The sequence below is a fragment of the Octodon degus genome, unplaced genomic scaffold (genome assembly GCF_000260255.1).
Source record: "Octodon degus isolate 3935 unplaced genomic scaffold, OctDeg1.0 scaffold00010, whole genome shotgun sequence".
Taxonomy (NCBI): Eukaryota; Metazoa; Chordata; class Mammalia; order Rodentia; family Octodontidae; genus Octodon; species Octodon degus.
The window spans coordinates 7,801,723-7,817,582 of record NW_004524586.1 but is presented as its reverse complement, the minus strand read 5'-3'; the positions used below and the strand labels follow the sequence as shown (position 1 = coordinate 7,817,582).

Genomic DNA, 15,860 nt, shown 5'->3' with positions numbered 1-15,860 from the left:
TATAGTTTTAATTGTTATAACTTCTACAGAAACCTTATGGCAGTATATCAAAATTCAAATCATAGGTGCAGGTGCCGGGGTTCGATCCCTGGGTCTGCCATGCAGGCCTTACCCCCGGGGCACGCTGAGACAGCAATTGAGACTGGGAGTGGTGGAGTGTGCCTGTAATCCCAGCACTTGGGAGGCTGTAAACAGGAGAATCACTATGAGTCCGATCTAGTGGTGAGACCATGAACACCCTGTAAACCCTTCCCTAAAATACAGGAAAAGAAAATAATAATAAAAGAATTCAAATCATAGAATTTGAAGAAAAATTTCACTACTAGGAATTTATCTATTGTATAGATTTCCTCCAAACTAAGAATATCCATTGTTCATATTTGAAGACTAGAAAAATCTTCATTTTAACACATGCCCATGTAAAAGGTTTATTTAAAAATGGGATACTAAGCAAGCCATAGAACACTATAGTATGCTTCATTTATGTGAAAATAGTGGGGACTGTATTTGTCCTCTTGTAAATCCTTATGATACCTCTCAGAAGATAGGTCATAAATAGGTAAGTATGATTACATCCAACAGGAAACCCAGTAGCAAGTCAGCATGGGAAGAGGAGGGTCCCTTCTTCCATTTATCCAATTTTGTACACGTTTTAGTATTGTATACCATGTGCATTTCTGGTCCCAATAATTGTACAAATAAAGTGGAAGGAAATATTATAACGAATAAAAATGGGAAAAAACATGCTTTTACTTAAGTAGGAGTGCTTTATGATTAGAAAAAACTTCACTCAAATTCTAACCATGCCACTAGCCAAAAGTGCAATGCAAAAAGTTTATTTCTCTTCTAAACTTCAGTTTCTTAATTTATGCAGTGCAAACAAAGAGCCATCTACTGGACATAGTTGATGAGAGAATTCAGTAAGATTTATGAACAGCTAAGCAGTGTCAGGCCAGTGCGAAGCGGCCAATACAAAGAGCAGCTACTATTACTGTTTTCTCATCTGAAGCTCACAAAACTCTGAGGCAAGGAGTAAAGCCTGTTGGTGCCATCCCATTTTACAAATGAGAAAGTAGGGTTTTAGTCAACAGACTTGCAACTCAAGATCTCTTTGACTCATAAATCCAGAACAAAGAAAAATTAATAAACATGTTCTCTCTCCTAGTTTGAGGCAACAACTCAAGTAATACCTATGATCAGACAATATGAGTTGAAACTTCAGATTTTCATCAATTGATTATTTACATTAGCTGTAATATTGCCTTTCTACCAGAGAAACTTATTATTGGGTAGAAGCTATTGTATGATTCTATATGTAAAATAGCTATACCTTGAGACAGTCCCTCAGATAAGCATTAAGGTGCTCAGCTCTATTAAATCCACTAAAATTGAGTGTTTGAGTTGCTGTTAATTAAAGTAAACATAATGTTAAGTGCTACAACGCTCTTCATTTCTTGGTTCCAGGGCACTACTGTATTACCATTGCTGTCTTCAATCATGATGGACTGCCAGGAATTTCCCAATCCAGAGAAATTTGACCCAGGACACTTTCTGGATGAAAATGGCTGTTTCAAGAAAACAGACTACTTTGTGCCTTTTTCCTTGGGTAAATACAAATTAATCTATCCAGACAACACACAAGCATGTTTTGGACAATGTTGAACTTGAATTTGTAGTATAGGTAACCCTGGGGTGGTAGCAAAGTCATTCAGTTTTAACTTCCCAAATCCAGATGGAGCCATTAAAATCCGTACAGCAAAAGGATCAGGCAAGCAGTCCAGGGGACTATTCCGTTGTTTGGCAATGCAAATTTTTTAGAATGTCAAAACAAGCTAATCAAATTCAGATGTCATGCATTTTGGGACCTGTTTTTGCAAACATTTTTCAGTTATTTCTCCCTTTGTAAACTGACTTGTCCACAACAAAAAGTACAGATTATTTTTTCTTTGTTTTTCACTGTTCACTGGTACTAATTTTCTGATTCTTAGAGGCAGAGTGCATTCGAGAGTCATGGCCACCTATATCTTTCTTCTCCAAAAGCTGGAATCTTACATAGTCTTCCTTCTGTCTAAGAACTGTTCGGCTCTCAACTACTGTCTCCCATAAGGCCATACAGACAGATTAGCAATGATCAGTATGTGTTCTTTTTTCTTTGATATCATATATATTCCTTTGTAATATTTTCAAAAATAAAATTAAATGTTTTCTTTCTAACAAAATTAATCAAAAATGTTCAATATAAAACTAGAGAATGGAGAGCAAAAAAGAGGAAAATAAATATTTATCTGTAATTTCACATAATAGAAGTATCGCTTAATAGTTTATCAAATGTACTTCAAGTGTCTTGGTATAAGAGTAAATGTCATCCAAAAGATACAGTAGATATTGTGAAAGGGAAAGAAACTACTTGAAGGGAAAAAACAACTAGAATGGGAGAAAGGAAAAAAGAAAAAAGTCTGGCTATATATAATGTATACTTTGAAAACAAAAGTTGGTTCATTCTGTACAACCTGTTTAATAACCAACTTTCACTTAATATATAGTGATAAAAGATAGCCTATCTCAGTGGTGGTGAACAAGTGGTACAACAGGTCGTTTGGGCCGTTGGAAGCTCTGAAAGATTTGCCTTCACTGGCCTATAGCATTAGGCAAACATCCACGTACACAACCTTAGGTTGCATTGCATGATAGATGAGCAATAATTAATTTCACCAGTCTGCTATAGATAGATACTTGGGTTTTATCCAGTTCCTAACATCATAAATAATGATGCCACTGAGCCTCACAGACAGATCTCTAGATCCCACAGATAAATTCCCAGAAGTACTGAACAGTGAGCATTTCTCCAGAGTATCTTGATATGTATTGAGAATCCTTTCAAAGTAGGGTGCTGATTTATCAACAAGCAGTTTACGAAGTGTTCCCTTCCTGCTCAGCGTTTCCAGTTGAGTTAATGCCAGTATTTTCCTCCTTCTAGGAAAACGGGCCTGTGTTGGAGAGAGTTTGGCTCGTATGGAATTGTTCCTGTTTATCACCAGCATTCTGCAAAACTTTTCTCTGAAGTCCTTGGTGGAGCCAAAGGAAATAGATACCAAGCCCATCACTACTGGGTTTATCAATATCCCACCATCCTATAAGCTGTGTCTAATACCTAGATAAAAAAGAATTTATTTCTTTTAACTATTCCAATTAAAGTAATCACTTACCTTTTTCTTTAGATATAATCTAATTCTCCACTTTAAATACTGACTAGGACAGAAATTCTACTCAGAAAATTAGATGGATATTTATTTTAATCTACAAATTCCTTGATAGCAAAAAAGCCTGGACCCTTTCTTTTTATTTTTCTTTTGGTGGTACTGGGGGTTGAACTCAAGGCCTTGAGCATGCTAGGCAAGCACTCTACCACTGAGGCTGAGGTACAGCAAACTGCAGAGGCACAAAAATATTTTTATAACCCGTAATGTACTTTATAAGCCCTGCTCCAGCAGAAAGCTTCTATCGGAGACCATCACACATAGTGGAGTCTTCATTCTTCTGGTGACTTTGGAAATAAAGTAATTATCTGTCAAATTAGCTGACATCTTTTGAAATAGAAGAATACAGTGGACTATGTGTACTTTTCTATTTCTATTTCAAAGTACTTACATGATTTTTGTCATGTTTGCAAAATAAATCCTTACTGTCACAACACATTTGTATGTGCGATTTTACTTCATCTGAAAAATTCCTCTTCTTAAGCTATGGGCAGTCTAACAGGATATGATAAGTTATTTAAATGATAGCCCGATCACAAACTTCTCCTTTCTCTAGCCGGTGTCTTTGCAACTATGACTTAAACGTAGCCCAAGAAGAAGGCACCTTGGAGAAAGAACGAAAGCATGTCCAGAGTGGGAGTCAGATGTCTGGGGCTGTGTCCTCTTTAGGAGGTGCTGAAGGGTCAGACTGGAGGCTGAATAGCAGGGAGGAAGCCGCAAGGAAACACCTGCATGTTGCCAAGAGAACAGGGGCCGAGAAGAGAACAGCAGCAGCAGCCGCCCCATGGTGGCCCAGAGGAGTGCGGTGAGCATCAGGTACTACCAGGGGTGACTTAAGTGCAGGCGCAAGCCCAGACACTAGGAGGAAGAGGGCTTGTCAGAGTAGGGCTGAAGAAAGAGAATGAGGAGACAGGCCGCAGATCAGAGTGCATATCTGAGAAAAAAAATCACATCTGATAAAGTGTTGTTAAGCAAAATATAAAAAGAACTCTTAAAATTCCACCTTGAGAAAATTAACAACTCAGCTAAGAATTAGCCAGAGTTCTGAATGGATCTTACCACAGAAGATACAGTTGGCCAGTGAGCATGTCATCAGAGATGTGTGGCTTCAAATAAGAGTTACTGCTACACACCTTGAGAACTGGTAAAATCCAGAACCCTGATCCACACCAAATGTGGACAAGGATGAGGAATAAAAGGAACCCTTGTTCACTTCTGCTGGGAATAGAAAATGTACAGCACAGCTGTACAGTACAGCTAGTTTGCAAAATATCTTCACGTTTTTTTTTTAAATAAAACTAAGCCTAATCTCACCACACAATTCACTGTCACTCTCCTTACTATTTTCCCAAAGCAACTGAAAATTCATGTTCACTCATAGCCTGCAGTAGGCATCTTCATAGCAACTTTATAGTTGCCTAAACCTGAATCAAGTTGTTCTTCAGGATGTGAATGGGCTAACAAACTGTGGCACAGTTTGATCCAGTGCTAAAAATAAATGAGCTAGCAGGCTGTGAAAAGGCACGGAGGAAACTTACATGAGACTTGTTACTATTAAGTGAAAGAAGCCAATCGAAAAGGCCAAATGTTGTACGACATTCCAAAACGACAGAATTAAATTGGAGATAATAAACAAAACACAGTGGTTATCGGAAGAAGGAGAAATGAACATGCAGAACACAGAGGCCTTTGAGGGCAGTGAAAACGCTCTGTGGTCCTGGAAGGATGAGTACACGTCACTGTGTATTTGTTCTGTGCACAACACTAAAAGTAGACCCTGATGAGCTTTGGGGTAGGCTCACTGTGTATAACAAAGGTCCAGTGTTAGAGTGGCTGCTCAGTGGTGAGGACCCTACATCTGTAGGAGCAGGGTGTGTACAGGAAGTCTCTGTAGTGCCTTCCCCTCAGTTTTGCTACAGATGTAAAACACTGAAAATTAGGTCTTTAAGAAACTCAGTAATACTGGACTCTTATCTCCTAACATATCTTAAAGAGATAGTCAAGTTCCCACTGATAAAGCCAAATAATTAAAATCAGGGACTCATGCAGATACTTGTAGGAGTATTGTTCACAACAGCCAAAAGGTGTAAACAATCCAGATGTCCCTCATTAGGTAAATGGATAAAGAATGTGCTCTGTACATAAAATGGAATCATTTTCAGCCATAAAAAAAGAGGACATCTGACACAGGCTACAATGTGGAAAAAGATCTTTAAGACATTATACTATGGAAAATAAGCCAGGCACAAAAGGACAAACACTATATAATCCCACTTACATGAAGAATTTAGATGAGTCACATTGATAGAGACAACATGATGGTGGCTACCAGGAGGAAAGACAGGAATGAGAATACTTAATGAGTACAGTGTTTCAGTTGATGATTTTTAAAATGCTGGAGATAGGACCAGCAAGATAGCTCAGCGGACTAAGTGCCTGCTTTGGCAAGCCCAGGGACCAGGATTCTATCCCCAGTCAGGCAGCACCAATCCTGCCCCCAGGGCATGCTGGGCGAGGGACTGAGTCCAGGTGTGGTGGGCACACCTGAAATCCCAGCACTGGGAAGGCTGAAAACAGGAGGATCACTACAAGTCCAAGCTGCATAGCGAGACCCTGTACCCAATACACAAAATGAAAGAATAAATAAAAATGAAATAAAGTAACATAAAACTCTGGAGATAGAGTGGTACATGACGGTTGCACAGCAATGTGATTAGGTTTTATGCCACAAAGTTGTTCATGTAAAAATTGCTAAAGTAGTAAATAGCATGCATATTTTACCTCACACATCAAAGCAATGTCTAAGTATTTGAGTTATAAAGAGTTGGGTAGTATGCAATGTGTTAATTATTGAAACTGTCCTACCAATTTGATTTGAAACTGTCTCATTGCTATTTGTTTCTCAATAAAATTATAAAAAAAAAAGAGTTGGGTATTTGGGTAATAGCCAATTTGGGGTATAAATGTTTGTCTGTTTTTTGTATTTTAGGGAAGGGTCTACAAGGTATTCAGGGTCTCATTACTAGATTGGACTCACAGTGATTTGCCTGTTTACAGCCTCTCAAGAGCTGGGATTACAGGCACCACCATGCTCAGTCTCAATTGCCTGGCCAAAAGTCGAGGAGTTCCCCGCCCCACCCGGCTCAGGCTTCCTTAAGGGCAGGTCTGATAAGGCATGAGAAGCTGGGGATTGAACCAGGATATCCTGCACCTGACTGCATTTGCACAAGCAGGTGTTTAGACAACTAAGCTAACCAGCAGGCCCCCATTGGGTATAAATGTTAATGGGACTTGGTTTTTTATTATTATTATTAATTTTATTGAGAAAATATTGCAATGAGACAGTTTCAAAACAGGTTGGGAGGAGAGTTACAACAATTAATACATTGCATATTGTTGTCTTTGTAGTATTCATTCATAGCTCAAGATGCCGACCTGATATCCTGTCTAAACACTATTAGTACAAATCTTTCTTCTTATTGAATTAAGAGATGGTGGCTTTATCTATTCTAACAATTTTGTATATACAGATACAAAATTGTCCTTCATTTAGATCTCCTTTTTATGTTTAGTTTTGTCAGAGATGGGTATTCCGTTGCCATCCCAATATTGTAGGTGCATGAATTCAGCAAAATATTTCAATATAGTCCAGTACTCCACAATAGTAATGGGTTATCCACAGGACTGGCAATGTCCAAATCTGTTGACTTGAGCCTTCCACAGCTCAGCATATTAACATGGCTCCACTTTTCATACCTCGTTTCTACACTTTTCTGCTGGATGGATAAGGCCAAGATAAAGCAAGACCTATATATCAAGAAATGTAAATTTTGTATCTGACAAAATCAGTCAAGTCCCCTCAGGACTTATCCCAAAACCCTGTACCACACTTTGTAGATCCTTTGTCAGTGTCAGTCATGTGGATGAGTCACAGCCATTGCTTGACCAATTTGTTCTCTGTGAGAGCCTGAGAGAATGTTTTCTCTACATGTGACTCTCTAGGCACACACTACATCACTGATCACATTCCTCGGTGGCCCCATAATCTCCTTGATCAGAAAATTTGGGACACAACTGAGTTAAATGATGTTGTAGTATAGGTTCTCCTATGTCCTGAGTCCTCACTGACCTGAAAGGTGAGGGCCAATGTTGGCTGTCCTTGCAGCACTTCTCTCACAGAATAGAAGACACAGAACAAGTGGACTGATTTCTAGAAAGGTACAAATTACCAAAACTGAATCAAGAAGATATATCAACTCTCAATAACCCAATAGCAGCCAATGGAATACGAAATGTAGAAAAAAAAAAAAAAAAACAAAAAAACCTGCCAACAAAGAAAAGTCCAGGTCCTAATGGATTCACAGTGGAATTCTACAAGAAATTTATGGACAATATAATCCCTAGACTTCTCAAACTCTTTAATTAAATTGAAAAGGAAGCAGTGCTCCCAAAATCATTCCTGGGGGCAAGTATTATACTGATACCAAAACCAGGGAAAGACGCAACTAAGGAAGAGAACTACAGGCCAATCTCCCTCATGAACATAGATGTAAAATTCCTCAATAAAATCCTAGCAAATAGAATGCAGCAATTCATCAAGAAGATTATACACCATGACCAGGTAGGATTCATCCCAGGGATGTAAGGATGGTTCAATATTCAAAAATCTATAAATGTAATACACTATGTCAATAGAGCTAAATCTAAAAACCACATGATCATCTCCATTGATGCAGACAAGGCTTTTTTGACAAAGTCCAACACTCATTCATGTTCAAACTCCTACAGAAAACTGGAATAGATGGCCTCTACCTCAATCTGATAAAAGCCATCTATGACAACCCAATGGCTAATATAATTCTAAATGGGGAAAAACTGAAATCTTTTACTCTCAGACCTGGTACAAGACAAGGATGTCCTCTGTCACACCTCCTATTCAATATAGTTTTGGAATCATTAGCTAGAGCCATTAGACAAGAGAGAGAAATAAAAGGAATAAGACTAGGTAAAGAAGTTAAATTGTCATTATTTGCAGATGATATGATACTTTACTTGGAAGACCCAAAAAACTCCACCAAGAAGCTACCAGAATTGACACACAAATTCAGTAGCATAGCAGGATACAAAGTCAATACTCAAAAGTCAATAGCATTCCTCTACACAGATAACAAATACACTGAGAGAGAAATTAGAGAAACAATACCTTTTACAATCGCACCACGGAAAATGGGACTTGTTAACACCCAAGTTTTCCCTGTCTTTTTCCCACCCTCATCCTTCTTTCCAGCTGAAGGAAGTTTTGTCTTTTGTTACCCAGCTTTTTCCACACATTTGAAAGTTTTGAATTTGCCAACTAGTTTCCCCGAGATGAAAGTCTTAGCTACTTTCCTCTTGCTTTTATCTCAGCACCTCCATATAAACACCAATACTTTTTCTTTCTTTTTTGGTGGCGGTTTAATTTCTAAATCCACAACTAAAAATTGTGCATGCTTATAGTGTACATATGATGTTTTGCTGTGTCTTTTTAAAATAAAAGCCTAAAGCCTACTTAAAAGTCCTGAAAGTATAAATATTTGCTGAAAGTTTCTGAGCATGTGGAAGAAGACAGCTACACATCACAAAGCCAAATTTCCTGTAAAATTCCTTTAAATGTCTTCCTCAGGATAAGTCTGAATCTCCCACTTCTCATTTTCTAATTTAAAATTATTTCCCACCAGTTCCCTATCACCAAGCTAACTTTTCTCTCCTCCCTCCCCTCATTTCCCCTTCATTTTTTTAAGGTCAGACAGTTTAGTTTCTTGCATTAACATTTATCCCAGTTATCCATGAATAATATCATAACAGAATAAAGGCCTAATAGCAAAATGGTGTAAGCAACAGCTCTTCCATTTGTGGATGGAATAATTATAAAGTTACACATAGTTATTTTGTATTTGAATGCTGCCAATATTTCTTAGTTTCAAGGACTATTCTGTGACACACAATATTAAGTCCTCAAGAGATTCTACCTCAGAAAAGCTCAGAGGTCTATTGAAAATAATACCTTCCAATCATTAAGCCAGACAGTGATTTTACTGTATTCCAATGGTATGAGGCATATACAGATATCAAGACTGATGATCAGTGGTTGAGAAATTTGATTGAGTTTACTTAGATAAAAAGAGCAAAACTCAGATTTCAATCTCAGTTTCTGGTAGCAAAGTCCCTGTACTTAAGACACTTTGCTACAGAGCCCACCAGAAAGCATAGTGTAAAGCCAAAAGGACTTTAGCCCAAAGTCACTGAACGATCTTCCCTAGTTCAGTTCCTGGAATGTTCTTATTTAAAACAGTCTAGCACAGGGATACACCTTGAGACCATACTCTATGTGAAACATATCAGCCACACATGTTTAAATGTCACATGGTTTCTCTGGTGTGAATAACCAGAGTGTAACTAGGGACCAAAATGTAAAATTGATATTGGGAAATAGGAAGAAAATGTTCACATGCGACGGGGAACAGGGAAGGGGGAGAGGAGAGGAAGGAAGGGAAAAGGAAAAAAGAATTCAGGGAAAATATGGAAACAAAGGGTTTGTAAATTAAAGGGGAAGGAGGGGAGGCAATGGGAGGAATCAAGGTGTATCGTGTACAAGTACAAATTCCGTGTGATGCATATTATCACTAGGTGTATCGAAAATCTACCAATAAAATCAATTTCGTAAAAAAAATAAAAATAAAAATAAAAAAATAAAACAGTCTAGCAATCGCAAGGGCCTGAGTTCAATCCCTGGCTCTGCACACAAAGAAACCCAAAATCTTAAAACAGAATACACTGCTCTTCTAGGACTTGGTCTCTTCAGAGATTGGAGACTTGGTGCTACTCACCTTGAACTCTCTGCTTTCTTGGCGCTCTAATCTTCTGAATCTAAAGTTTTGACTGACTGTCTTGGAAACTGAGACCTGCATGCCAGTAGGGAGCATTCCTGCCACCAGAGCTAGTAGCTTAGTAAGAAATGTCCAAAATTCACTTCATATAGCTATAAATAACCGATATGCCTCCCTAACCTTAAATCATGTATAGGCTTCTAAATTATTTTGGTTCTGAATACTAAACTTTCTTATTATACTGCTCTGAATTTAAGGTACCAGGTATTCTGAGACACATTCCAGTTTCAGAGACGTGAAAAGTGAAAAAGAACAACTTAGAACCAGTGAGATGTGGCTGCTCATGCCATATGCTGGCCTACCTTGACTTGTCCAGTTAATAGGACTCCTCTTTGAAGTCTGACAGGTGGCAGCCCTTTCATCCCGAGCGACTTAGAGTCATGCTCCTCTTTCCTAGTAAACCTGCCTGATACCCTGATATCTTCATCGATGTAAGATGAGTAAACATATTAGGTTTTTCAAAGTCAGAATCACTTTCCTCCCAGTGAGGTGGATTACACAGGTATAGACAAATTTACAAATTGGGCAACGCTGGTACACAGAATGGCTCCAGAGTCCACGCTGTGCGCGCTTTCCATCAGCTAGAGGACAGGCTGAGTCAACATGCCAGCGAGCCAGTGCTTGCCCAGTTGGAAGTGGGGTTAGTGGGGGACATACGGAAGAGCCCCTGTCTCTAGAATTCATGTAATCATTTCCCACTCTAAGTAAACAAACACAAAGGAAGAGAGAGCTCATCATTTATTATTGCTTTACAACACGTATATCTGTTATGTTCCAATTATAGGCTAGGAACTGGGAGCCCAGAAATAAGGGGGCCGGGGAGATGGCTCAGTAGAATAAGCACTTCTCTGGCAAGCACAAGGGCCTGAGTTCGATCCCCGGTTCTGAAAAAAAAAAAAAAAACAGAAATAAGTAAGAAATAGGCTTTGCCTTTAAGAACCTTGTATTTTAATCATAGAAGACAAATAATTAAACAGTAAGAGCATAATGCAGTATTTGTAAAAAGCCTTTAAGGACTCTGAAATTAGACCAGTCAGTGCAGGTGATAGGAAAGGTTGAGAGAATATTGCTTGAATTTATTTTCGAAACATGAATAGATGTCAACCAGCCTCCAGATAGAGAGAGAAATCAGGCCCTCAAACTTGGAAGCTTTTGAATGCAAGGCATGGCGAAGAGGAAGAAGAGGTGCTGAGGAGAAGCACAGGTTCTGGGCTGGATAAGCAGTAAACATCAGGTCCCGGACAGCCTCTGCTAAGCAAAGAACTTAACTGGGAACAATGGAGAACCAATAAAGGATGTGAACAGAAAGAAAGAACAAGCCATAGACCAGGTTGTTGCAGAGAAGAAGGACTTGTGGCTGCTGAGGGATGTGTGCAGGGAAAGTGGTAGAATCCCCGGCAGAGACTAGGCAGGAGGCTATGGCCATGATTGAGGCAAGGACAAGCAAGTGAGGAGACCGTGGTGGTAGAGGGGCAGAGAGACGGCAGTGCTGGGGATCTCCAGACAGAAAGACCCAAGGGGCTCAGGGAATAAGCAGGTGTGGGACGTGGCTGACAAAAAGATACAATGGCTCCCACATTTTCTCCTTGGGCAATAGGTGGTGCCATTTCCCCAGAGGAACAGTCGCTAAGGAAAGGGACACTGAGTTCAGATCCAAACCAGTTACAGACAACACCCCTGAGAAACAGGTGAGAAGAGGGTAGCTTCATAACCCAGGCAATGCACCAAGAAATACAACTAATATATGCGTACCAATCTATAGTTAGAAAAGACTTTTTCTACTGCATTATTTTTTGGGGGTACCAGGGTTCGAACTCAGTACCTTGCACTTGCCAGGCAGGTGTTTATGCCGCTGAGCTATCTCCCCAGCCCCACTCAATAGTTTATACAAAATGTTTACTGAAATAGGTGAGACATGAGTACAGCAGACAGAGAGTGTAGTTAGTTTGGGAGTTTGGCTTTCTGTAGAGGAGCTATTTGTAGACAGCAATGCAAAATCCAGCCCAGAGGTTGGGCTAGAGATAAAAAGTAAGGAAACCCAGGGCACTGCATGAGGCTGCATCTGGAAGAAAATGTGTTCAGCACTAGAAACTTTGAGCTAAAGATAACAAAAAACAGGAGGGCATTTTGAATTCACTCCCAACTCTTGATTATCAACTGAAAACATAAGAGCAAAAGTTTATAACTTCTACTTTTGATGAAACAAGAAAAACTGTTCTAAAATTTAAAAAAACTATGAAAAATATCAAATGAAGTAAATTTTGATTCAAAACATAACTCAAAGCTAATACATCCCTTTACACTCTAGGAGAGATCAACTTCTCTAAAATTAAATGTCATCTTCCTGAGAGCCTGTCATGGTACCCACAAGGTGGGAGACGTGACAAGCTCTCACAGGCAGAGATGGCCAGCATTCTGCAATGGCTGCTCTTCCCATGGTAAGAGTACCTCTGGGTTTTAGTGGGGCACAGTTTTCTGACACACAGATTATACCGGCCTGTTTTCACTGCATGAAGGTATGAGTTCTAGCCTATAAGATATAAATGCTCTATGAAATGGGAGAGGTTGCTTTTTTAACCCATTTTTTTCCATAATTTTATTGAGAAACAAATAGCAATGAGACAGTTTCAAACCAAATTGGTAGGACAGTTTCAATAATTAAATTTTAACCCACTTGATTGAGATATAATTCACGCATCATACAGTTAGCCCATTTAAAACATACTTTTAGCATATCTGAGTTATGCAAATATCTGCACAATCAATTGTAGATAATTCTTATCACTCCAAAGAGAAACTCTGTATCCCTTATCCATCACCTACACACACACACACACACATACACACACTGCTCCCAGCTTTTTTTTAAATTTAATTAAATTTTCTTTCATTTTGAAAAGTAAAACACAAAAGCAAAAACAAAAATCAAAAACAGGATAATTTACAACAGTACATATGTTACAGATTTTCAAAACAAGAATAGCTGGTTAACAATGGTTGATATATTATCTATTTTTATTGTCAAATCTGTTGCTCAGATTAACAGATACAGTTATGTAAGATGGGACACATGATTACATATTCCCACTTGTTTTCCAGAAACCTTAAATTTTTGTTCTTGTCTCTCTTGGTTTTCTTTTTTTTAACCTTTTATAAAAATTTATTTTAAAGAGAGTATAGTAATAATTGATATGCCATTAGAAACAGTACACATTTAGAAGACCAAGATGACAGGAATTCAGGTATGATTTTTGTATTACACATTGCTGTCTTCAATGTAGTTGCTTAGATCACAGATATCAGCTTACAGAGTTAGTCCAGGTAAAAATTCTACACATTAACTTCTATTTTCAAAAAACTGATGGAAATTTTTAGTACAATCACCTCAGCCATCCTGTGTATATACTTGCAAGTCTTTCCCCTTCCTTTTTTCCTGTCTTTTCTCCTTTCTCTCATCTTCATTGTTTAATCCTTAAGTTCCATTTCTGTTGACTATATCTGTTATAACTTGCAGGTTTTACTTCTTCTTTCAGGTTCCTACACACGGGAGACTATATGATATTTACACATGTAAGTCTGATTTATTTCACTTATAAATACAGCCTCTAGTTACACCCACTTGTCTATGAAGCCTTCCAGTTTGTCTTTCTTTATAGCTGAGTAATACTCCATTATATAAAAATGTCACATCTTTTCATCCATTCCTCAGGTGGTGGGCATTTTGGTTGCTTCCAAGATTTGGCTATGACAAATTGTGCTTCTATAAACATGGGTGTACCTATATCACTGTGGTACAATGTTTTTAGGTCTTTTGGGGAAATACCCAGAAGAGGAATAGTTGGATTGAATGGGATTTCCAGTCTGAGTGTTTTTAGAAGTTTCCACACTGATTTCCACAGTGGTTGTACCAGTCTACATTCCCACCAGCAGTGCAGAATGGTTCCTTTTTCCCCTCAGCTTCTCCAGAATTTGTTATTTGTTGATTTCTTTATGATAGCCATTCTTTCTGGGGTGAGATGGTATCTCATTGTTGCTTTTTTTATTTTTAAAAATTGTTATTGCTTTTGTTAAAATTGTAGTTTATGTTTTGATTCTTTCAATAAGGAAGAATGAAACTTCATTGGGCTAAGCTTTTGGGAAGCCCAAGACAGGGCAGGGGATGTTTGCGTGGATAATGACGGCCTAAAGAAGTGTTTGGGTGGCTGAATCTCCAGTTCCCGTCTGAGCCTGTGAAGTGTGTAACAGCAGCACCCTGCTGGAGGAGCCAGGGCATAGCTGGGGACAGGCTTCAATTTTAGCTTCTTCATTCCCACCTTCTGCCTCTTTGTTCAAGTTGACTCCGATGCTGCAGCACAGCATGTATGTGTCAGTCTACACACCCCATCCTACAGGCCTCCAGTTCTATCCCAGAGTGCAGGTCAGGGTCTCCCGCCTTACTCTGAATCCACTCCGTGGCTGAGCTCTCCAACATCTGCTCACAGGTTTGGGCAACATCACTGAGCTCAAGATGGGCATAGTCTACTCGCTTCAGAGCCATTTGACAGTCTTTCCTTGAAGAGTAGCTGGAGCCCTCACGGGGCTGTCCTGTGGCCACCTGAGTGAGGTGACAGATCTGAGCTGACAGCTCCTCCTCCATGGGTTGCACTGAAGTGCTGAACGCTGTCGCCTGCCAGTCTAGCAGCTGCTCATTGGTTTTTTCCTTGGACGGTTCTAGGATCACCGTCCCTGCATTCTGGAGGAAGGCGCCTATTTCCCTTTCGATGTCTTCCAGGGCGCGTAATCGCTCATTCGCCAGGCTATATGTGGCCATTGTCCCTCGGAGAAACTCCAAGAGATTTTCTCCTGAGGACTGCGACTTTGGAGCCCCGCTCAATGTTGTTTTAATGGATTTCTCGAATGGCCAGTGATGTGGATCACTTTTTCAGTTATTTATTTGCTGCTTGTATTTGTTCCTCTGAGAAGTGTGTGTTCATCTCAGATGCCCACTTTTGGATTGGGGCTTTCCATTTTGCGGCCCTAAGTTTTTTTAGTTCTTTATATATATATTCTAGATAAAAGACCTTTATCTGTGTAATTATTGGTTAAGATTTTTTCCGAATTTGTGAGTTGTCTTCTCACTCTGTTGATGATTTCCTTTGACGTGCAGAAACTTCTCAATAAGAGGAGGTCCCAGTTGTTGATTCTTTCAAGTATTTCCTGTGCAGTTTGATTTTTGTTCATGAACTGTCTTTTACCCCTATGTCTTCAAGATTTCCACCTACTGTTTCTTCTGGGAGATTTAGTTTCTGTTTTAATGTCTAGATCATTAATCCATTTTAACTTTAGTTCAGTGCATGGTGATAGACCCAGGCCTAGTTTTAGTTTCCAGCATGTGGAGAGCCAGTTTTTCCAGCACCATTTGTTAAAGAGGCTGTATAGCTGAGGATATAGCTCAACAGCATACGCGCCTGCCTGTTAAAGAGACTATCTTTCTTCTAGTGAGCGTTTTGGCCCCTTTGTCAAAGATAAGATGGCTGAGTGTGTTTGAAGTTGTATCTGCAGATACAGTGGATCTGTTCCATTGATCCTTGTCTTTTTTTTCCCACAGTACCATGCTGATTTTATCACAGTAACTTTTTTTTTCTTTTCAAAGTTTTATTGATAAACATATAGCAATGAGACAGTTTCAAATCAAATC

General features: G+C 39.1%; 1 protein-coding gene and 1 pseudogene across 1 annotated transcript in view; one reads left to right on the top strand and one right to left on the bottom strand.

Moving 5' to 3' along the window:
* LOC101588020 (cytochrome P450 2C23-like) overlaps positions 1–3,491 on the top strand; it is a 63,886-nt gene extending 60,395 nt beyond the window's left edge. The window contains exons 8-9 of the mRNA XM_004625546.2: positions 1,465–1,606; positions 2,978–3,491. Of these exons, the coding sequence (XP_004625603.1) occupies positions 1,465–1,606; positions 2,978–3,159 (324 nt within the window). The 3' untranslated portion in view covers positions 3,160–3,491. The remainder of the gene's footprint in view (positions 1–1,464; positions 1,607–2,977) is intronic.
* Positions 3,492–14,549: 11,058 nt separating this feature from the next.
* Positions 14,550–14,993, bottom strand: LOC101572329 (annotated as a pseudogene).
* Positions 14,994–15,860: the final 867 nt, after the last annotated feature.